The following is a 19,314-nucleotide window of genomic DNA, read 5'->3' as shown; positions in this document are numbered from 1 at the left end:
AGTCTCTGAAGTCTTTCAGATTGTAGTTCTTCATGGTGCTCTTTGTGGCACAGTTTCTCAAATCTGTCACTTAAAATGCTTTCTGAATTCTGCTGAGAAACAGCAGGTTTTGTCCATGAAGACAAAGAGCTCTGAATTTGTCATCAGAAGTGCCTTTACTTACAGAATCAAAGAATGGTTTGGGTTGGAAGAAACCGCAAAGATCATCTAGTTCCAACCCCCCTGCCATGGCCAGGGACACCCTCACCAGATCAGGTTGCCCAAAGCCTCATCCAATCCGGCCTTGAACACTTCCAGGGAGGGGGCATCCACAGCCTCTCTGGGCAACCTGTTCCAGTGCCTCACCACCCTCACAGTAAAGAATTTCTTCCTAATATCTAACCTCAATCTCTCCTCCTTCAGCTTAAACCCATTACCCCTTGTCCTATCACTCCATGCCCTTGTAAACAGTCCCGCTCCAGCTTTCTTGTTAGGCCCCTTTAGGTACTGGAAGGCTGTTATAAGGTCTCTCCAGAGCCTTCTCTTCTCCAGGTTGAACAACCCCAACTCGCTCAGCCTGTCTTCATAGGAGAGGTGCTGCAGCCCTCTGATCAGCTTCGTGGCCCTCCTCTGGACTTGCTGCAAGAGCTCCATGTCCTTCTTATGTTGGGGATGCCAGAGCTGCCTGCAGTACTCCAGGTGGGCTTTGATGAGAGCGGAGTAGAGGGGCAAAATCACCTCCCTCGACCTGCTGGTCATACTGGTTTTGATGCAGCCCAGGACACGGTTGGCTTTTTGGGCTGCAAGTGCATGTTGACAAGTCATGTTGAGCTTTTCATCCGCCAACACCCCCAAGTCCTTCTCCTCGGGGCTGCTCTCAATCCATTTTCCACCCAGCCTGTATTTCTGCTTGGGATTGCCCTGACCCATGTGCAGGGCCTTGCACTTGGCTTTGATGAACTTCATGAGGTTCACAGGGGCCCACCTCTCAAGCCTGACAAAGAGGTTAAACAGTGCTGGTCCCAATATTGACCCCTGAGGAACACCACTCGTTGATCTCCACTTGGATGTTGAGCTGTTGACCATAACTCCTTAAGTGCAACCATCCAGCCAACTTCTTATCCACCAAGGATAAGGATACGTGCTTGTCTTGGGGAGGAACTTAAGACAAATGATACCTGTTTTGTAAGCTTTCAGTAGGTCAATTAACAGCTAAATTGCAGCTGTCAAGCTTTGATGCTTGACTTCCTAAATTAATACACATGCAATAAGTACAGCGGTAGAAGGCATGAAGAAAAGATACAACAAAAGTGATGCCAAACTTAGGGGTTGTCTTACAAAGGGCTGCCCTCTATGGAAATCATTGTATTTAAAGTTTTTACACTTCATGCTATGTGCCAACTAAGGTGCTGCTAAGAGGTTGTCTTTGTTAGTCTTGGAACACGTGTCTGTTAATTTGCTGTGAGGTTCTTGCCCATCATGTGAATTCCAACATGCTGTTCCTTAGTCATGCTGGTACTATTAACACAGAGAATCAGCTCTAAACAAGTAAACTGAAACCGAACTATATGTAAAACCACTTTTTACATTCATTTATCTGATAGATGTGTTTTTAAGCATGGATGAGATTTATTGTCTGTCTTTTATGTACAGCCTTCTGGTTCTGGACCTAGTTTGCAGCAGTTTCTAGTGCTGAAGTTGGCATGTTTGTGCCTTATTGGATGTCGCTTAGCTGGCTACCATTGTGTGAAAATGTCTTTAAGTAGTTTCACTAAAAGGTTGTTAAAGTTAGTGTTTGTGAAAATCGGAAAATATACGCAAGGTTTCAAAGAAATAATAGACTCTAGCCGAACAGTAAATTCCTTGGGTTTTAACAAAAGTAGTGGTTTTACTTGAAATTGTGGGGTTTTATCCAAAGTCAGATTTTGGGTTACGCAGATCTGATCAATGGCAAAAGTTGATACAAGCCTTGAAGTATTAATTTTGTACTTTGGAAGACAATTTTTTAGTCACCAGATGGCTTAAAAGATACTCTTTTTCCACATAGAAATACCTTTGTGTGCAACATACTTTTTTTGGCTTTTTATACTCAGAAACTTTATTTGTAGTAATAACAGTGAAGAGACATATTTTAGAATCCAGTGATTACACAGTAAGTGTACACTTTCTGCCATGAATACATGCAGCAATGGAGCTGTATGTTATTCCGTGTTTGGTTTTTTGGTTGTTTTTTGGGTTTTTTTTCTGCAAAAACTTAGAATGTCATGAATGGATTTTTTTGAAGAGGGAATGTTAGTGTGCAATGTCCAAACAGATTATAGATTAAAACTTTTTGTTTGTAAGAGTGGTATGAAGAACAATGCAAAAATTGAGGGTCAAAGTAAAAGAGAGTGTAAAATCAAGTAACCTCAGCGTAACAAGTCATCATTATTCAACTGAATTGTGACCACCACTTGTGCTATGTAATCCTACATGATAACAGTTTTGAAGCAGAAGTTGTTGACTTAAATTCTGCCTTTGAATGGCGACGTGATGACTATAGCAGCCAGTCAGGTTGTGCCATTTTACTGAGATCAGTGTCTGCTGCATCATCATCTGGCTGCTATGTTTTAATTAGAAGAATTCTTTTGGAGGTGTGTTTTGGTCTGGCTTACGTCACCATATTTTCTTTGGTCTTACTGTTTGTGGGTCTGATGCAGAACCGCATGCAGAAATTAAGTGGCTGTAGAGGCTTCTGTCCACATCTGCCTCATCCTCTTCAGAGGTGCCTACTACTGATGGCCAAGGTGGCTCACCAGTGTGTGAGGTAACTGCAAATTATAACTTAGTCTCCTAAGGAAAGCTGGCATTAACTTTTTTGGTTTTCCTTAGCATGCTAAACTAGTCTCTGCCTGTGTAGCAGCTGTTTCACAATCCATCATTTTACCTGATGAAAGGAGAGCAAGAATTTCTAGAAGAAGGATAGGCAGATGCAAGTGTGGGTGGCAAAATACACATCCAGCTAATTTTAATCTGAGTCAGAAATTCCAAGGTACCATTACAGGAACATTTTCTCTCATAGCAAGCTATCTCAAGTTCCTAACCCAGTGCTGTTGCTTTCATGCTCTGTCAGAGCACATAATGCAGCTGTTTGAGGGGCCATGCTGTAAGCTAGGTGACTGCAATGGTTTGAGATAAAAACAAGGCCCTCAAAGAAGGTGTGGTTAACGGCTTTGGTAGCACCTCTTTATGGAAGGAAACGAGCTGTGGGCAAGAAGGACATTCAGCATGCTACCTACTGCACTCCTGTACTGGATACTTGAATTTGACGTACTTAGTTTTAGATGTTTAATTAAGTTAGTCATCTAGGCTCCTTTATATCAAAGGACAAGAAATAAGTACCTCTAGATGGTAATACATCCTGCATGCCTATTACACATTGATTGGTTACAAAGGAAGCCTTGCTGTTTAACATCTAACTGCCAAGCATCTGAAATTGGGTTGGGACACAATGAGAGACAGCTTACTGCAGTTCAGGGTTAGCTTGCACTTACTGCATATTTAGGGGACTGTTCATGTAAGAATTCACCACAGAGAACTAGTGCTCCTGATGTTAATAACCAGGTTTACTTTGTACTGCGTTTTTTTCAGCTAAGCAGGCCCTTAGGTTAATGTCTATACTATATTACTATATAAAAGGAGGGGTGGCTTACATGAAAAGCCTTGTTGAGACAGAGAAATGTTTACAGTACAAAGAACATAATTTTGTCCAGTAGATAAATTTCCTACTTTCTGACCTAGGCACTATGTGTTGCACCACTGTCAAAGGCTGAGAATTCATAGGTATTTCTGTTTCTGCAACCGTTTGTTATTTTCCCCATGATATTTATGGTGGGAAGTGTAAGTCTTATCTTTTTCTTTTAGGTTGACAATTGCATTTTTCGCACTCTCTGGTCTGGATATGTTGGATTCCTTAGATGTGGTGAACAAAGATGATATAATAGAATGGATTTATTCCCTGCAGGTCCTTCCCACAGAAGACAGTGAGTGAGTTTTTTAGTTTTTTTAATTGATATTAACATCTTTACTTTTGCTTTTCACCTGGGGAATAGTGGATGGCTCTTGGTTTTTATGAAATACAAGGTTGACCTTCCTGAAGTGCTGTCCTGATCATTTCAGATAGCAATGTTGAGCAAATCCTAAAAATAGATCCCTCTAAAGTAATAAAGCTAGAAAAAGTGCTTAGTTTGGCCTTTTTATGTATACAAGGTGAAGCTATGAAAATAATTTGAAGTTAAGACAGTATAGAATAGTAATGAAGTTGCATCTTTAAGCATCTCAGAGTAATGTTTCACCTGGTCCTAAAAGAAATGCATATGTTTTGTAAGTATTCTAAGTCTAATAGTGATTATATTGACTTCCACTAATTGTAGCTATGCCAGGAGCTCTGAGCACAGGGGTGGTTATTTGGAACAGCTTTTGGAAAATGGGAGGTGTAAGGTTACGAAGCAAGAGGGATAAATGCAGTTCCTGCTTTAAAATGAAAAATCTGTTCCTTAGATCTGTGAAGGTTAGTTTCACCTAAGGTTTTTAGAAGGAGTAGTGCTGTTGCTGCATCCCAGCTGTCCTCAGATTGGAAGCTGCCTAGCAAATCCAAGCCAGGGAGGGAGCACACAGGAAGCATCCCTTTCCCGGTGACTTGAGGGAAGTCAGGGAGGTGCTGGTTCTGTGTGCTAGGTGGTATTGGCAATTTTTTCTGCGGCAGTGCAGGTGAATGGCTAATAGCAGTAGAAGGGGTGGGAGAGAGGGTGGGAGGTGTGGGCGAGCCACCGCTGTTTTATGACAGGAGGTGCTGGCATGTTAAGTGCTGGTGTGGGGATAGTTCCAGGCTGGTCTCTAGAGGAGAGATAATTCCATCTGTAAAATCATGAACAAGTACTTTTTATGTTAGATAGTCATAGAAAGAAAATTGTGCATTTCTGTATAATATCTAGTCTAATTATATACTACAAATGAGGTGTCTTCCCTAAAAGCATTTTTATGAAATACAAGCAGTTTTATGAAATATACGAAATTCAAGATCGCTGATGCTTGATTTTTACAGTAATAAAAAGATCCCTTTTCTTATTGTGGTGACTTACAAACCATCAGATTCACTCTAGGCATTAGCTCTAATAGATTCTTTTTTTCTTGTGTTGTATTCTAGGACTGATTATAGAAAATTAGGGGTTTGGATGGCATAATTATTCCCACAACGTTTTTAATCATGAGAAGGTTCCTGTCCCTTAACACAGAAAAAAATTTCCAGGGTGTACATGCTTTGTTTTTAGGAGTTGCTCACTTTCTGATCTTTATCCCAGTCTTTAGGAGCGTATTGTGGAAGAACAATGAAGTTTGCAAGAACAGAGATTAGAATAGGCATTTTTTTGTTTGTTTGTTTGTCTTTGATAGTATGCAGTAATTCTCAGCTTTTTTTTCTACCTAGCCAATGTTTGGAATAGTCCCATTGTGAAGAGCCTCTCAGGGAGGGCAGTATAAATCTCAGCATGCAGATGGGGAGTGGTGGCTAACAGTCCAGGGCACAGCTGAGATGCGCTCCTTCTTTTTCTAGCTATCATCCCATCAAAACAGTAGTTTTGCGGAAGGTGCTTTTGGCAGTGTGTTGTGTGCTTTTAAGTAATAAATCTCTCTCTTCTACCAGAACAACAAACTTCCCTCCAATCCTGTATTTTTCTATCACATCATAAGAACTCTGTTCTTCTTAAGCTTTCTTGCTTTTGGTAATAACACTACTCTGTCTGGTCACTTAACACCTAAAACTTCAGCATTATTTTAATTCTATTTTTATTTCATCTAATGGACAAAGATGATGCAAAATGTTAATGATACCAACAGAAGCAAGTTGGATACTGGATGACTATATGTTTAGAAAGGAATGTATACCCTCCTGTAATATCTACTGTGTGCGATATTTGTTAATTGGCAGCTTCACAGCAGTAGGGCTCTGACTCCCTCTTTTGGCCTGTTTGAAGAAGTGGCTAAACTCTGGTAGGCTGCAGCACTGAAGCTTTTGGTTTCAGAATGTTTGTGCATCTCTAGTTTATGAGAACAGTTGCTAGCTTGATGCATCAGAATCTTTCCAGCTTAAAAAAAAAATTAAAAAAATCTTTACTCTGCTTTTAAAGAAACATTCTATTGCAGCTTCTTTGACGTATGCTGATAAATCCCTCTTTCCACGGAAAAATGATTTTCAAACATTTCTGTTATAGCACTATTCTATTATGGAGTTTCTGCAATGATTAATTTCAATAACCTTGCCTTAAGTAGCTGTATTGTACTTGATATAAGTCTTCATTACTTTTGGCTCTGGGACTGAAAACCTATTTAAAACTTACATTTTAAATTGGAATATATCTTTACAGAACCTTGGTTCTTTGGTTTTGATCACACAACTGGTTGAATTCCTAAACTGAGCAAAAAGAGAATTCCTGTAATTCTTATCAGAAAAATAACTTTCTCTGCTGTTCATGTTTGTTTCTCCAAAGCTTCCATATCTATAGCATTATGGTTGATTTTTATTTAAAGCAGGTTTTTAAGAAGCCAACTGCAAATTTTGAGAATGACCCCTACCTCACAGTCATTTTGCCAACGAATAGGAGACAGAGCAGTTGATGCCTTGCAAACTTAGTATCTGTTTATTTTTATCACTATTACAGTAGGTGTACTGTTGGGATAGAATTCATTTTTCCCATAGTAGCCTGTATGCTACCGTGTTTTGTGTCTGTGACTAAAACAGCGTCAGTACCACGCCAGTGTTTTAGCTATTGCTAAGCAGTGCCTGCGCAGCATCAAGGCTGTCTCTTGTTCCCCCTCTGCACCCCTTCTCCCCCAGCAGATACAGCCAGCGGACACAGCTGGGACAGCTGACCCCACCTGACCCGAGGGATACTCCATACCATCTGACACCATGTTCAGCAATAAAAACCCTGGGGAAAGGAGGAGGAAGGGTGTGATATTTGTGGTTCTGGCATTTGTCATCCCGAGTAACCCTTACGGGTGCTGAGGCCCTGCTTTCTGGGAAGTGGCTAAACACCTGCCTGGCCGATGGGAAGTAGTGAATGAATTCCTCCTTTGCTTTGCTTGTGCCCGCAGCTTTTGCTTCGCCTTTCAAACTGTCTGTCTCAATCCGTGAGTCTTCTCCCCTTCTCTCTGTTTTCTCCCACTCCCATGGGAGGGGGAAGTGAGCAGGTGGCTGTGTGGGTGCTGTCGGGGTCAACCCACCACAGCAGGGCATAACAGAACCTGGTAGAAAATTCAGAATTTGGTGTTTTAAAATACTTCTTAGGTAGAGTCTCGCAATATACTGTGATAGTTTCAGGTAACGTGTTTGTATTTACAGGTATGTGATATGTCTCATGGGTAATGAAAGCTTCAATTCAGAGGTTTGTAGCCTTTGAAATTTTTATGTGAAACTAAAGCTCATGAATGCAAAGTGGTGAGATCTTGATCTCACTGTAGTAAAAAAGCAAATATATACTGTGTGAGCCTAATTCAAATGCACTAAAGGAAGATAAAGATTAAGGTCTGTCAGGATAGACTGTATTATTCTGTGGGTTTGTTGTGATTCAAACAGAGAAGGTCCTTTAGGTACCATAATTTCAGCTCAAGCATTTTAGAGACTGACTTGATACCAGTTCTAATTAGGAGGGAATGGTATGTCACAGGCACGAGCTGACCCTCACACAGAAACCTACCATCCTTAGCTCAGTGCTTGTTCTCAATAGTTTTCTGCTTATTTGAAAGGCTTCCTGTCTTCTGTAACTCTTGCAAAATAGTTTGGCTTTATATTGTGTAGATTTTGACCATTGTTTCTTTTTCTTCACTTGTAGTAAATGCTTTGCTTAGGTGCATGGCTAATACATGTTTTTGTTTTGTTTGTGTGCTCACTGCAGAAATAGCAGGCTGTGTTTCCTTTTAGAAAGACTTCAAAATCTTTTTTAAAAAAGTATTTCTTTTTCTTTTTTACATTTTGAGGAGGGTGGTGCTCTTTTACAATCCTTATCAGATGTATTTAGACTAAGACATGCTTTTTAAAATGTTAGTGAAATTGGAAAAGGGTTGACAAAAGACCCTGTTTCAACTGCTTGTTCTTAAGATTCTTGTCATGTCAGAGCTTTACTGTTTTTTCACTCATAGAGCAGCTCCTAGACAGAATTTCAAATTTATTTTAACTATCTTAAAGTGCAACTCTTAGCAGTGTAAGGAAGTTGTATCCCAGTTTCTTGCAGGTCACATTTAAAAACAGCACTTTTGAAAGATGGTGAATCCAGAGGTTTGTACTAAAGGAATCTAATTACAGAGAGACAGTGGAGGCATGCTCCTTGGCCATATTAATCCACCATCCTCCCCCACAGCAACACTGGCATTTGTTTGACCCTGCTTGAGAGCTGGTTTAGCTTGTTGAAGTGGCAGAAAAGCATGCATTCTCTTACCTAACAGAATGTTAGCTTTGTGTTGCATTGGTGAACTGTGTTGACTGGGAGTGCTAGTGCCAGCCCAGTAAGGGAGAGGGCAAGAAGATTGTGCTTTTTGACAGCTGGATGCTTCGCTGGCTTTGCCGTACTAAGAAATGGCACCAAAAGGAGAGCTGAGACGTAGTTAATTTAAGATCTGAACCCCCAGGACCCATGCATAGCAGGCTGAAAACCATTACGCTATGTCAGGGACCTAAAACTTCCTTCTGTCAAAGTCTAAATTTAGGTTTGTAGTAATGCTTCTTTCTTCTTTACTTGTGTATCAGTACTAAAAAAAATTAATACAATGTCATTGACTGTTTTTGAGATTACTGTTACATATGAGCTTTCTCATCATGAGTTTCTTAAGCAGAAATATGAATTTTCCTCCAACATAGACTTCTTTAATGGCTACATTTGAAGTATTTATCTGGCTGTATAATGGACCTCCAATTTAGAGAATGCAACTTTGCATTTTATGACATATTCTAGTGCTTTGATTTATAAGAATAATTATTTGTAGGGCTAGTTCAGTAAGAATTACTTATGCTTAATTTTGTCTGGATGTACTGACTGTGTCAGCCTATGTTAAAGCTGTGATTTTTTTTTTTTTTTGTATGAAGATTTTAATGATGTAGGTAAGCTTGCTTCTGTACTTAGCAAAATGAGAAAAGCCTTGGTACCAGAGGAATGCATGGGTAACCTGAAACGGAAGAAGTAGTGGTAAATTATCAATCTTCCGATGCAAGGCAAATCATAAAAGATAAAAACCAAAAATGTCCTGTCTGTAACAAAAGAGATCCCAAGATAAGCCGTCTGTGGTCATCACTTGGAGCTCTGTTACATGTTTTAAGGACTTTCTGGCCTACGCATACATAAATAATACGTTTTTCTTCATGGGAAAGTCTCAGCTCTTGATTTAAGCTTGGAATCTTTTGGTTTAGGGAGGGGGTCAATTGTCTTTAGTTCTGTTGCCAAATGTGAAAAGTTTTTTCCAGGTGTGTTTTGTTCAGCTTGCAGTAGTCATGCAGTGATTGATGAAATGTTTATTACTTTTTGCTCTGCCTTAAGCGGTTTCAGAAAGTGGTTAAATGTGCCTATTTCTGGAAGTGAACACTAGGTGGTACCGTTTCATAACTGCAGTTATTCCTGATGCTTCAGCAGACTGCTGGAGCTGAACGGGTCACTCCAGAAATTTTTTGCAAGGGACAGAAACTATGATAACATTCTTTTAATTAGGATATGTTTAATTTCTAATTCTCTTTCTGATTCTGACAGGCTGTTTGTGGTTCAGGAAGGTAGGCAACGGTTTGATTAGCACTACTAAGCTATTACAGAAGATAACGTAAAAGTACTTTACAATGAAACAGTAGAGTGAACTTCACAGAAGGTGAGGTGGTGTGCATAAACTGAAAGACAGTGGTTTTTCCCTAATTCCTCTTTGGTTCCCATTTGGTTTTGAATGCGTGTGTTCACAGGAAGCTAGAAAAAAAAATTGAGACGTGACATCAATGTGCCAGAGTCCTCTGGTTAGAAATGAGCTGTTTTCACTTCCTGTTTTAACACTTCCTTTATCAGCTCAGCATTCCATTTTTTAATTCAAGAATTGTAACTAGAAATTTAGCAACTCACTTGCAATGCTGAAGGTCTAGGAAGTTATCTATTGCATGCAAATTAATGACAAAGTTTTTTTGTTTGAAGGAGGGGATAAAATTCCCTTTAAAGATTGCACAGTAGTAAGGGCATTGAAGAGCCATACTGTTCTATTTCTCCTAGGAGCCAGCCAGTGTGTACAGTGTAGGATGGGAGATCAGAAGTCACTGACATAAAGAGTCAAAATAGATTTTAAATCAATCATAGCAATACAGCTAGAAACCCAGCATTTTAAAATTACCAATGCTGGGTTTTAGTTGGTAGCAGTTTAGTAGTACAAGAAAAGTTTTGAAATGCTACACTAAAATTGAATGGCTAAAGGCAATAATAGATCCTGATTTCCTTCATGTACTTTAACCTGTCTTTTTCATAGTAGCTGTCAAGTCAGAAGGCAGTCAAAGTGACCCACTAACAGGACAGTGCATTTGGGTTTCGTACTGCCATTTCTACCTTGATAATGAATTATAAGATGCAGTCTAAGGGGCCAGTGATGGGGATCAGTCTTTCTGGGATGGATCGTTCCATCTAGCAACTAGCAGCTGAGTTCTGTCCAACTGCAGAGCTGTCCTAATTGTAGCACGTTTTCATTTGCAGCAGGCCAGAACAGCTGTGTGCTAGTAGGCTAGCAACTGTTCTCTGGGTGAAGGATTTCCACATCGGTGCCATTTCAAAGTGAATTTTGTAGTTTATTTAAGCACTTAAGACACAGATTCATTTTTACTGAAAATGGGCCAAGTGAATGGTGATTTTTCCACAATGTCACCTAGCAAATCTAGTATTTAAGAATTAGGAATTCTATTTCTCCTCTTACTAATTCATTCACATTGTGTCATTTTTCAAATCGTGATGCTTTTTGGGCAGTGTCATTCAGGACTTTACATTAGTCCTTAAGAATAATATTTATTGTTCTTTCCAGAACCTGTTGCAACATGAAATACAAGACTCCAGGAGCTAACGGACAAATGTCCTTTGCAGAGAAGTTTTATATTATAACAAAATACAAGTTATGCATATTTTTTGTCTACAAATACAGATACTCTGTTTTCTCCTTGTGGGTATGACTATAGCATACCATTTTTTAGTGCAGGCTGAAATGACCTTCATTACACCATTTTTTTCCCCGCTAAATAATAAGTGAATAAGTGAATAATAAGATTAAGTAAATTAGATCCAAAGACTTGTCTGGTAGAGAAACTTGCATACTTTAACCATGTTGAAGTAGTTAAGACTGATAAAAGCTCCTAGTTTAAATGTTGCATATGCACAGAATGTATTTAAAATTAGAAGCTAATGTGCTGATAAATGACACCAAAACTGGTAGACCACATTGCATAGTGATCTTTTTGAGGACTTCCAGCTTTATAGCTATTCTTGTTTGGTTAGTCTGGTGCAATTGTCTCTTAATCTCCATGAGGATTTTTAGAGTAAAGGCTGAAGAGCTAAAAAGGAGAGAGAATTTAAGAACAGCCAAGCACTGTTGAACTACAGCACTCATTAGGCTTTTACTTTCAGAGGCAAAGGAGTGAAGTAATTGAGTTTTTGCCACGCAGAAGCAGATTTGAGCCCTGCAAACCTGTACTTAGCTCTAGACAGTTTGTGGTGCACACTTTTGTATGCTGCAAGCTCAGGTACCGTGACACATTTTAAAAAAAATGCATTGAATCACTAACAAATGCTTGATAGCTGTTCTTGTACCTGTGTTTTGGGTGAGAGAAGAATTGCTCCAGTTAAAAATTTACCTTTCACATCATTTTAACTGTTTCACTCTGGCAGTATTGAGTTAGCTTAAAACTGCACACTGTTTGTTTGTCCTTGTACACGTTGCAAAGTATCTTAAAACAATTCCGATTGGGAACAGACAGTATTAGCAGGCCAGAATCCATAGAAGAAAAAAAACTGTTAACTCTGGTCACTTTTCCAGGGCAGCAATATTTATTGGTTTTTTGTGAGCATGGAAGACAATTCTGTGCTGATATGAACACTCTATTTCCACCAAATCAAAAAAATCTGCTGCTTTGTTATTACAGCAGGATCAAGTTTGCTTGTGGTTTGCTTTGCTTTGGTTTTTTTTATTAATCAGAGTTGTAACAAGCTGAGGTTGGGAACATACTGAAAGACACATGGAAACTCTAGTAATGCTGTGAATAGTTTTGAACTAGCAGGTTTTCATCTGGACTGGAGAATTATGGTTTATAATGAGTGTTTCAGTAAAACAAGTTAGTTGAGGTTTTTTTAGTTTTTTGGTTTTTTTTATCTTTCCAGGATCAAACTTGAATCGCTGTGGCTTCAGAGGCTCTTCGTATTTAGGGATGCCATTCAATCCCTCCAAGGTCAGTTAAGTGTGTCTGTGTGTGTGAGGGGAAATATTTTTGATTAGCCAATACATGATCTTGTATACATGATCTTTTGTATAATATTAACTGCATAATTATGGAATACCTGGAAAGCAGGGATTTCTACACTGTTAATACATTGAAATGTTTGCAGAGCTTTTAAGAAACAGTCATAAGAAACATACTAAAATGATACTGCTTGAGTTTACAGAACAGTGAAGAAATTGACATATAAATTGTGGCTTGTCTCAGTGCACTCTCCCCGTCTTCTGATCTGTACTGAAGTAGGGAAACTTCTCTCACTCAAGAACTGTCAGCTGGTGGAGAAGGGTGGAATAGCTCCATATTAAGTGCTGCAGCACATGCTGTTCTTTGATATTCCTCTTCCTGTAATGAAACGTGTGTTTGATTGCACCTGGTATCCACTCAAACATAGGCAAGGCTCTGCTCATCCCAGTTTGTCATGACCGTAAGAGAGGATACTTGAAGTCCATGAAACTGAGGTTCAAGAGAGTTAAATCTGTATACAAAAAGAAAATGCCTTTACCACAAGAGAAAAATGAGGTTAGCAGAGGCTGCTAAGGATGCTACAGAAGGTCTGATACAGTTGGAAGAGGGAAGTGGAGGGGCCAGTGTGTAGGAAGGACTGTGAAAGAGGCACAGTAGTTCCATCCTATGTTTTCAGAGTGAAGAGTCAAATCTCACTAAAGAGTGGATGAAAAATCTGGAAGAGCACTAAATTAGCACCAAGTATTTGATTTTTGTAGTGGACAGATAGCAAGATTTTAAATATAAATGAATGAATGAATATTGAGAGCTGAAATTGAAAGCAAGGATGGACATCGGATGCACAAGCTACACTGTAGTAGTTGAGTGTTAAAATGCTTGAACCTGTGTATGAAGGTAGTACAGCAGCCTGTTTGGGCCTTTTTTATTTACTCTTAACAGCATAACTTTGTGCTTCTGAATAACTTGTGGAAATGTTAATCTGCATTGGAGTAATAACTACATATGCCTCTTTGCATGGCAAGTCAGCCAAGTACTTATGGCGGTAACATTCAGAGGTTGCACTTTCTAACAAGGAAAAAAATAATTGTGAAGAGGGTTTTTTTTACATCCTACAGTGGGTGCTACAGCAGCATGCGACAGGCAAGGTAATTTGTGTCTCAGTTTGCTTTGATATTTATCCTGTTTTACACTACAGATGGTGCCTGCAGTGAGCTTGTAGTAGCAAGATGAATTCATCATCTTTTTTAATTGGAATTAACCTCAGTGGCAATCCAGCCACCCGCTGATCTTGAAGGAAAAAAGGAAAACTACTGCTTAAAACCTAAAACAATTTGAGATCTGTAGTGGTGACTTACTGAGATACTTTGTTAAAAATAGAGCTTTAAGACAAAATAGTAGACAATAATTTCAGCGTAGTTGCGTAAGAAAAAGACTGGGTTTATTCAGAAGGAGGATGGTTGTCTTTGATAATAGTTATCTAAAGAAGTTTAGGTTGTCATGCTATTATTGTGGCATAACAGCATTACAAAATGAATAAGGACATAATTTTACCAAACTAGCTAATAAAAATGTAGCAGTCATGTTTCCTCAGAGGTTTGGGTTAGTGCCATGTGGTATAGTATATTAAATCAGTGCATGCTTTTTGGAACTTTTTTCTAATCCTCCGCAGTGTATAAAGCTTGAAGAGTGAGTTCTGGATATAATTCTCAGATCTTGTAAAGGCCCCTGAAGACAAAAAGTCTGTAAGATCGGCAAAGTGTCATTATCCCTTTCCAGCACTTTCTGGTGTTTTAATTTAACTGCCAACTTCCAATAGTACATGCTTCATACTTAAATATTCTCTTTTCAGGAGATTTCTTGTGGCCCATCAGTGTCTCATAATGTGTTAGCCAATCTGCAGAAGGAGCAAAGGGGTGGAATCATGTAACCTGTGGAAATTAGTTACAAGGTCATTATCTCTAGAAAACTGTTTGCAGATGGATGTGCTCTTTATTCAAGCATTGCAATACTTTTTTTCGTTGCATCTGCATTACAGGGATCAGATCTGCTTGATTTATTGGCATACAAAGGTTTATAGTATTTCCGGCACTGTTGCCCTAAAAAGTTCTGAAATAACTCAGAGAGACTTGGAAATCCACTGCAATGACTTTGAATTATGTTTAAAGTCTTGTCATTTTTCTTTATTCATCATTTAAAAATGTTATATTAAATCTATGTCTTGAAAAGTAATTTTTGAAAAAGCCTTTAAGCATTTTGGATTTGTATTAACAGTTACTATTTGTTACATGCCACTACTGTGATTTCATTCTTGAATTCCAAGGAAGTGCCATACTGGAAGTAGCCAAATCTCTTCTGTCACCAGGGACCCTTCAGAATAATAGTAAAAAGCAAGGGATATGTTAGAATGTCCAACTTTACCAAATATTACCAGGATAGCTCATTTGTTTTTGGTTTGGCATTTGGGTTTTTTTAGCTGTTACCCTTTCAGCATTTGATGGTAGTGTCAATGCAGCTTTTTGGGACTGTAGCCAAAGTGAAGCAAAACCATATCCACTTGACCAACTCACCACGCACGGCCTTAACAAGCCTCAACAGTCTTAACTGTAAATGAAGCCTAAGAGTTCTGCTTCTGTCACTGCATCTAAACATGAATCATTTAAAATTAGGTAACAATTATTTTCTGAATTGGCTCCAGGTTCTGCAGTCTCATTGATTAGGTGTTATTGGAGTTTAAACTAGCTTTCTAATTTAAAGGTGAACAGTCTCATTAGCATTTCAGACGGGCCTAGGTCTTTTCAGTCTCTTTAAAGTGTTTCAGATCAGTTTTAGGGGCTATACTGAAAGCCAATACCCGGAACTTTTATGTAAGATTGAGGTAAATAACATATGCTTTCACTTGGGAAAAAATAGATCTGTTTTGTGTTCCCGACACAACATTGCGTTTTCTCAAAGCTGAAATAATCTGTGTATGTGACATTGAAGCCAGGTGTGAGAAGACAGTTTTTTGAAAGTGGGACTCTGCCTGTGTAGGAGTATGTTTAGCAGCAATCTTTATTAGTGTTTGGAGAGATCTTTCTCATGCTTTCACAGCAGAGGGAGTTTCTTAACCCTGTCTGCAGTACTCAGCAGGAGTTGTTGGTGACCACGAGTTATGTTTAAGTAACTGTTCTGGATAATGTGGTAGAGAACATTATCATGTCACTGAAACAGATTTAAATGTTTGAAAGCTTCCCCTCGCCTTGCATCTTTAAGTGTTAATTCTTTGAAGCATATAGAAAGAACAGGACCTGGCCATATTCCCATTGTTATCTTCTCAGAGTATGTCTGCACCAATGTATTAGTTCAGATCAGTAGAGAGGACTTTATGAGAGTGGTTTAATGTGCTTGCTCCAAAAGAGCAAGACATACAAACGGGGCTCCTTTTGAATGATACTGAACCAGAAGATGCACTCTGAATTAACTTCTCCATTAGTGGGCTGTTAGTCCATGGAGCCAGAGAACAGCTGGCACAAATTGTGAAATGCATGTAGAGTGGACACCAGCACCACAGCACCGACTGTTCTGCTCACCAGACCTGCTCCTGTTGCGTTACTCCTTCATGTAGACATAACCTTACTGGATTAAGTGTATTTCTTCTGGTTGTTTAGTCTAAGTGTTTAAGGTCCACCAACATTCTTGTTGATAGTTTTTGAAATGTAACTACTACCATTCTTAAAATAACTTCATTCTGTTTATTTCTATGTCCTTTGTCCATGAACGTCATGGTTTGAGGTGGTGGCAGCAGTGGGGTTTTTTGTGCGTAGGCTGACAGTTTGCTTAGTTGCTGCCTTTGCTTTAGTCTGCAGTATCTATGAGGCAGAAATAGTTTTATTTCACTAAAAGTAGGCTTGTTCATAATACAGAACTTAAAAAGGAACTTCTTTTTACCAAGCCTGAAGATGACAATTAAAAATCAGCTGCTTTCACTACAGTGTCATTGATAAATTTGGGACAGAGTTCTACACAATGTCTGAATTACTTTGTCCTTCATAGCAGAGGCAGTCTAGCAACACTTCCTCCGAGTCATGCAAATTTTAGAGGTATTAGTAGTTATCTCATGAAAGATTTGAGACTCGCTGTAATCTTTTTCATTCGGAGAAGCCATTCCAGTCCTACTTTGGGATATCAAATTATCAAATTCTACAGATTTTATGAATTCTCAATTTTATGAAAAAAAAGTATTGTTTTCGGGGGGGGGCAGGGAGGGGAGTTTATCTGAAATGTCTGATTATTCTGATTGTTGTCCCCTCAAAGACATCCTGTTACTTGGGCTCAGTTTTTTTGTTGCATTAGTGTGTGAAGTATGTATTGATGTGTGTAGGTACAACATAAAATTCTGTAAGTACTATCCAATGAGCGTGAAATAATCATATGGAGCCTAGAAGATAAAGTGAATTCCAGTACACTTAAAATTTGAACAATTACAATTAGCATACAGGATATATTATTATTGTATTATTCTTCTGGTGAGAAAGTATATCTGTTTTGTTTATTTTTTTTAAAACTGCATATGGTGAACAAAGATCTGTTAGGCTCTCAAAAGCTTCCAAATTCCTGCAGTAATTACACATAGGAAACATCATGTTGGCCTTTGTGAGTGTGCCTTGTAGTAATTGCTGTATGATCTTGTATTTGATTCAGGTCCTTCTGTGTTTAATTTTATTGAAATAGTGGCCATATTTGTTGGGATTTTTGGCCCAAAACCAAATGTTCTGAAGACATTAGCTGCATACCAGTATGTTGGACCCTCTGTCACTTCCACTGGCTTTAATAATTTAATTACTTGTCACATGATAATCCTGTGATGAAACTATTAGTAGTGAAGGTAGTTGTGTGACCTATGAGCAGCTGGTTTTGAATGCTCAGACCATCTCCCTGATTCCCCACAAAATGACACTTGAAAATCATGTATCCTAAGTGTTTTCTGCATTACATGTACCTAAATATTTTTTGATGTTCAAGGACAGAAGCAGATGGCAGTACTAATTTATAGATGCCTTAGAAAATTTCCTGAATATCCAAGCACATTTATTGTAGTTAGAACTAGAGTTTTCATAAATATGTTTTTAAAAAGCAAGTGTGAATATCCTTAGAGCAAACCTTCCTTGCTTAGTGAATGTAGTCTTTCTCTGGAAATCATATTATCAAAAGTAAAATCGAACTGTTTCACTATATCTATTACTGTTAAGTTATTCCCGATGTCAATATTGATTTGGAGATGAACTACCTATAAAAGTGTGTAAACAGAGCAGTGCTCAGCAATTAACATTGATTTTCAGGCTCTGGCATTTTCATTGTATTTGTGTGAAGTGAGCAGAAGCATCTTCTGCACTTCCCTGCTCCATGTTATTCCAAGTAGGGAGAAACTAAGTCATTCCAGTTTAACTTCAAATATATAGATGTTTGGAAATTCAGTTTTCTTCGTAGTTGCTGACAGGAACTGAATTTTGTAAGCGGTTGGTCCTGATACTGGAGAACCTTTACAGATGTTTTTTTCATTGGCTAGTGTGTATCTTGTATTTTGTTTGACAAAATATGTGAGAAGCTTTAGCTACAGAGCTGGGACATTCGGAGTCCTGTTAGGGGAAGAACTGGTTCAAATTTGGCTCTTTACAATAGAGACTTACTTTGCTTAAAAGTAAATTTATCAATTACATTAAACTGAATACTTCTCTGTGCTGGGGCAAATTTGTATCACTGGATATGTCTGGATTTTTTGAGAAGAATTTTACATATGAAGTAAGTTAATGCATCACAAGGGTTAAGCTGCTTATAATAAAATCTTTAAGGGGAGGGTATTCTGAAAGGAAGATTTTTAGTTCTGTTAGATTTAGAATGCCTATAATTGGTACGATAGGCCAAGTTTTTTCTTCTGGGATTAAAGCTTGTCATCTACTCAAGTTAGAAAAACATGTTTCATAACTACAGTAGCTTTTTCTAAGCCGTTTGAGGGCACAGCTGTCCTCCATCTGTGGGATGCCCCATGGGGAAGTCTGTCTGGGACTGGAGCACCTCTCCTACAAGGTAGGGCTGAGAGAGCTGTGAATTTTCAGCCTGGAGAAGGGAAGGCTCAGGTGGATCCCATCAATGTATACAAATCCCTGCAGGGAGGGTGCAAAGAGGACGTAGCCAGGCTCTGTTCAGTGGTGCCCAGAGACAGGACCAGAGGCAATGGGCACAGACTGAAACACAGGAGGTTCCCTGTCAACATCAGGAAACAATTTTTCCCTGTGAGGGTGACAGAGCACTGGCACAGGGTGCCCAGGGAGCTGGTGGAGCCTCCATCCTTGGAGATGTTCAAAAGCCTCCTGGACATGGTGCTGGGCACCCGGCTCTAGGTTGGACCAGATGAGTTCCAGACATCCCTTCCCACCTCAGCCACTCTGTGACTGTTGGTGTGTCGCTGGGGGACGTGCAGGGCAGGAGACAGTGATGGGGGTAGGAGTGGGAGCCATTCAGATTTGTGCCCTCTTCTCAGCAGAGAGTCCAGGGCTGGAAATGAGGGAGAGGAGATGCAGCTCAGTATTCATTCCCTTATTCCCCTTCTCTGTTGCATAGCAAGCACTTTTTCAGCTGCAGCCACTTTCACCTTGTTTTGTGCTCCCCTTTCCCAACTGTGATTCTCTTGCGTAAGAACAGTCCCTTGCTGCCTAATGGGTAATAAGTATTTTTCTCCCAGTTTCTTATTAGAAGCAAAGCTTCTTGGCTTTGGAAATAAGTGTGACTTGCCTGAAAAATACCACATACATATAACATAATCTTCTTTAATTTGTTTGTATACTACTTTTTGCATGTGTTTTTAGAATGAA

General features: G+C 39.1%; 1 protein-coding gene across 1 annotated transcript in view; it reads left to right on the top strand.

Annotated features, from left to right (window-relative positions):
• Window positions 1–19,314, top strand: part of PGGT1B (protein geranylgeranyltransferase type I subunit beta) — a 40,179-nt gene that overhangs the window by 2,856 nt on the left and 18,009 nt on the right. The window contains 2 exon segments of the mRNA XM_054810148.1: window positions 3,883–4,001; window positions 12,387–12,454. Of these exon segments, the coding sequence (XP_054666123.1) occupies window positions 3,883–4,001; window positions 12,387–12,454 (187 nt within the window).

This window comes from Grus americana, chromosome Z, assembly GCF_028858705.1.
Source record: "Grus americana isolate bGruAme1 chromosome Z, bGruAme1.mat, whole genome shotgun sequence".
Classification (NCBI taxonomy): Eukaryota; Metazoa; Chordata; class Aves; order Gruiformes; family Gruidae; genus Grus; species Grus americana.
Note: the sequence above shows the minus strand (reverse complement) of the source record. Positions and strands in the feature narration are given on the sequence as shown.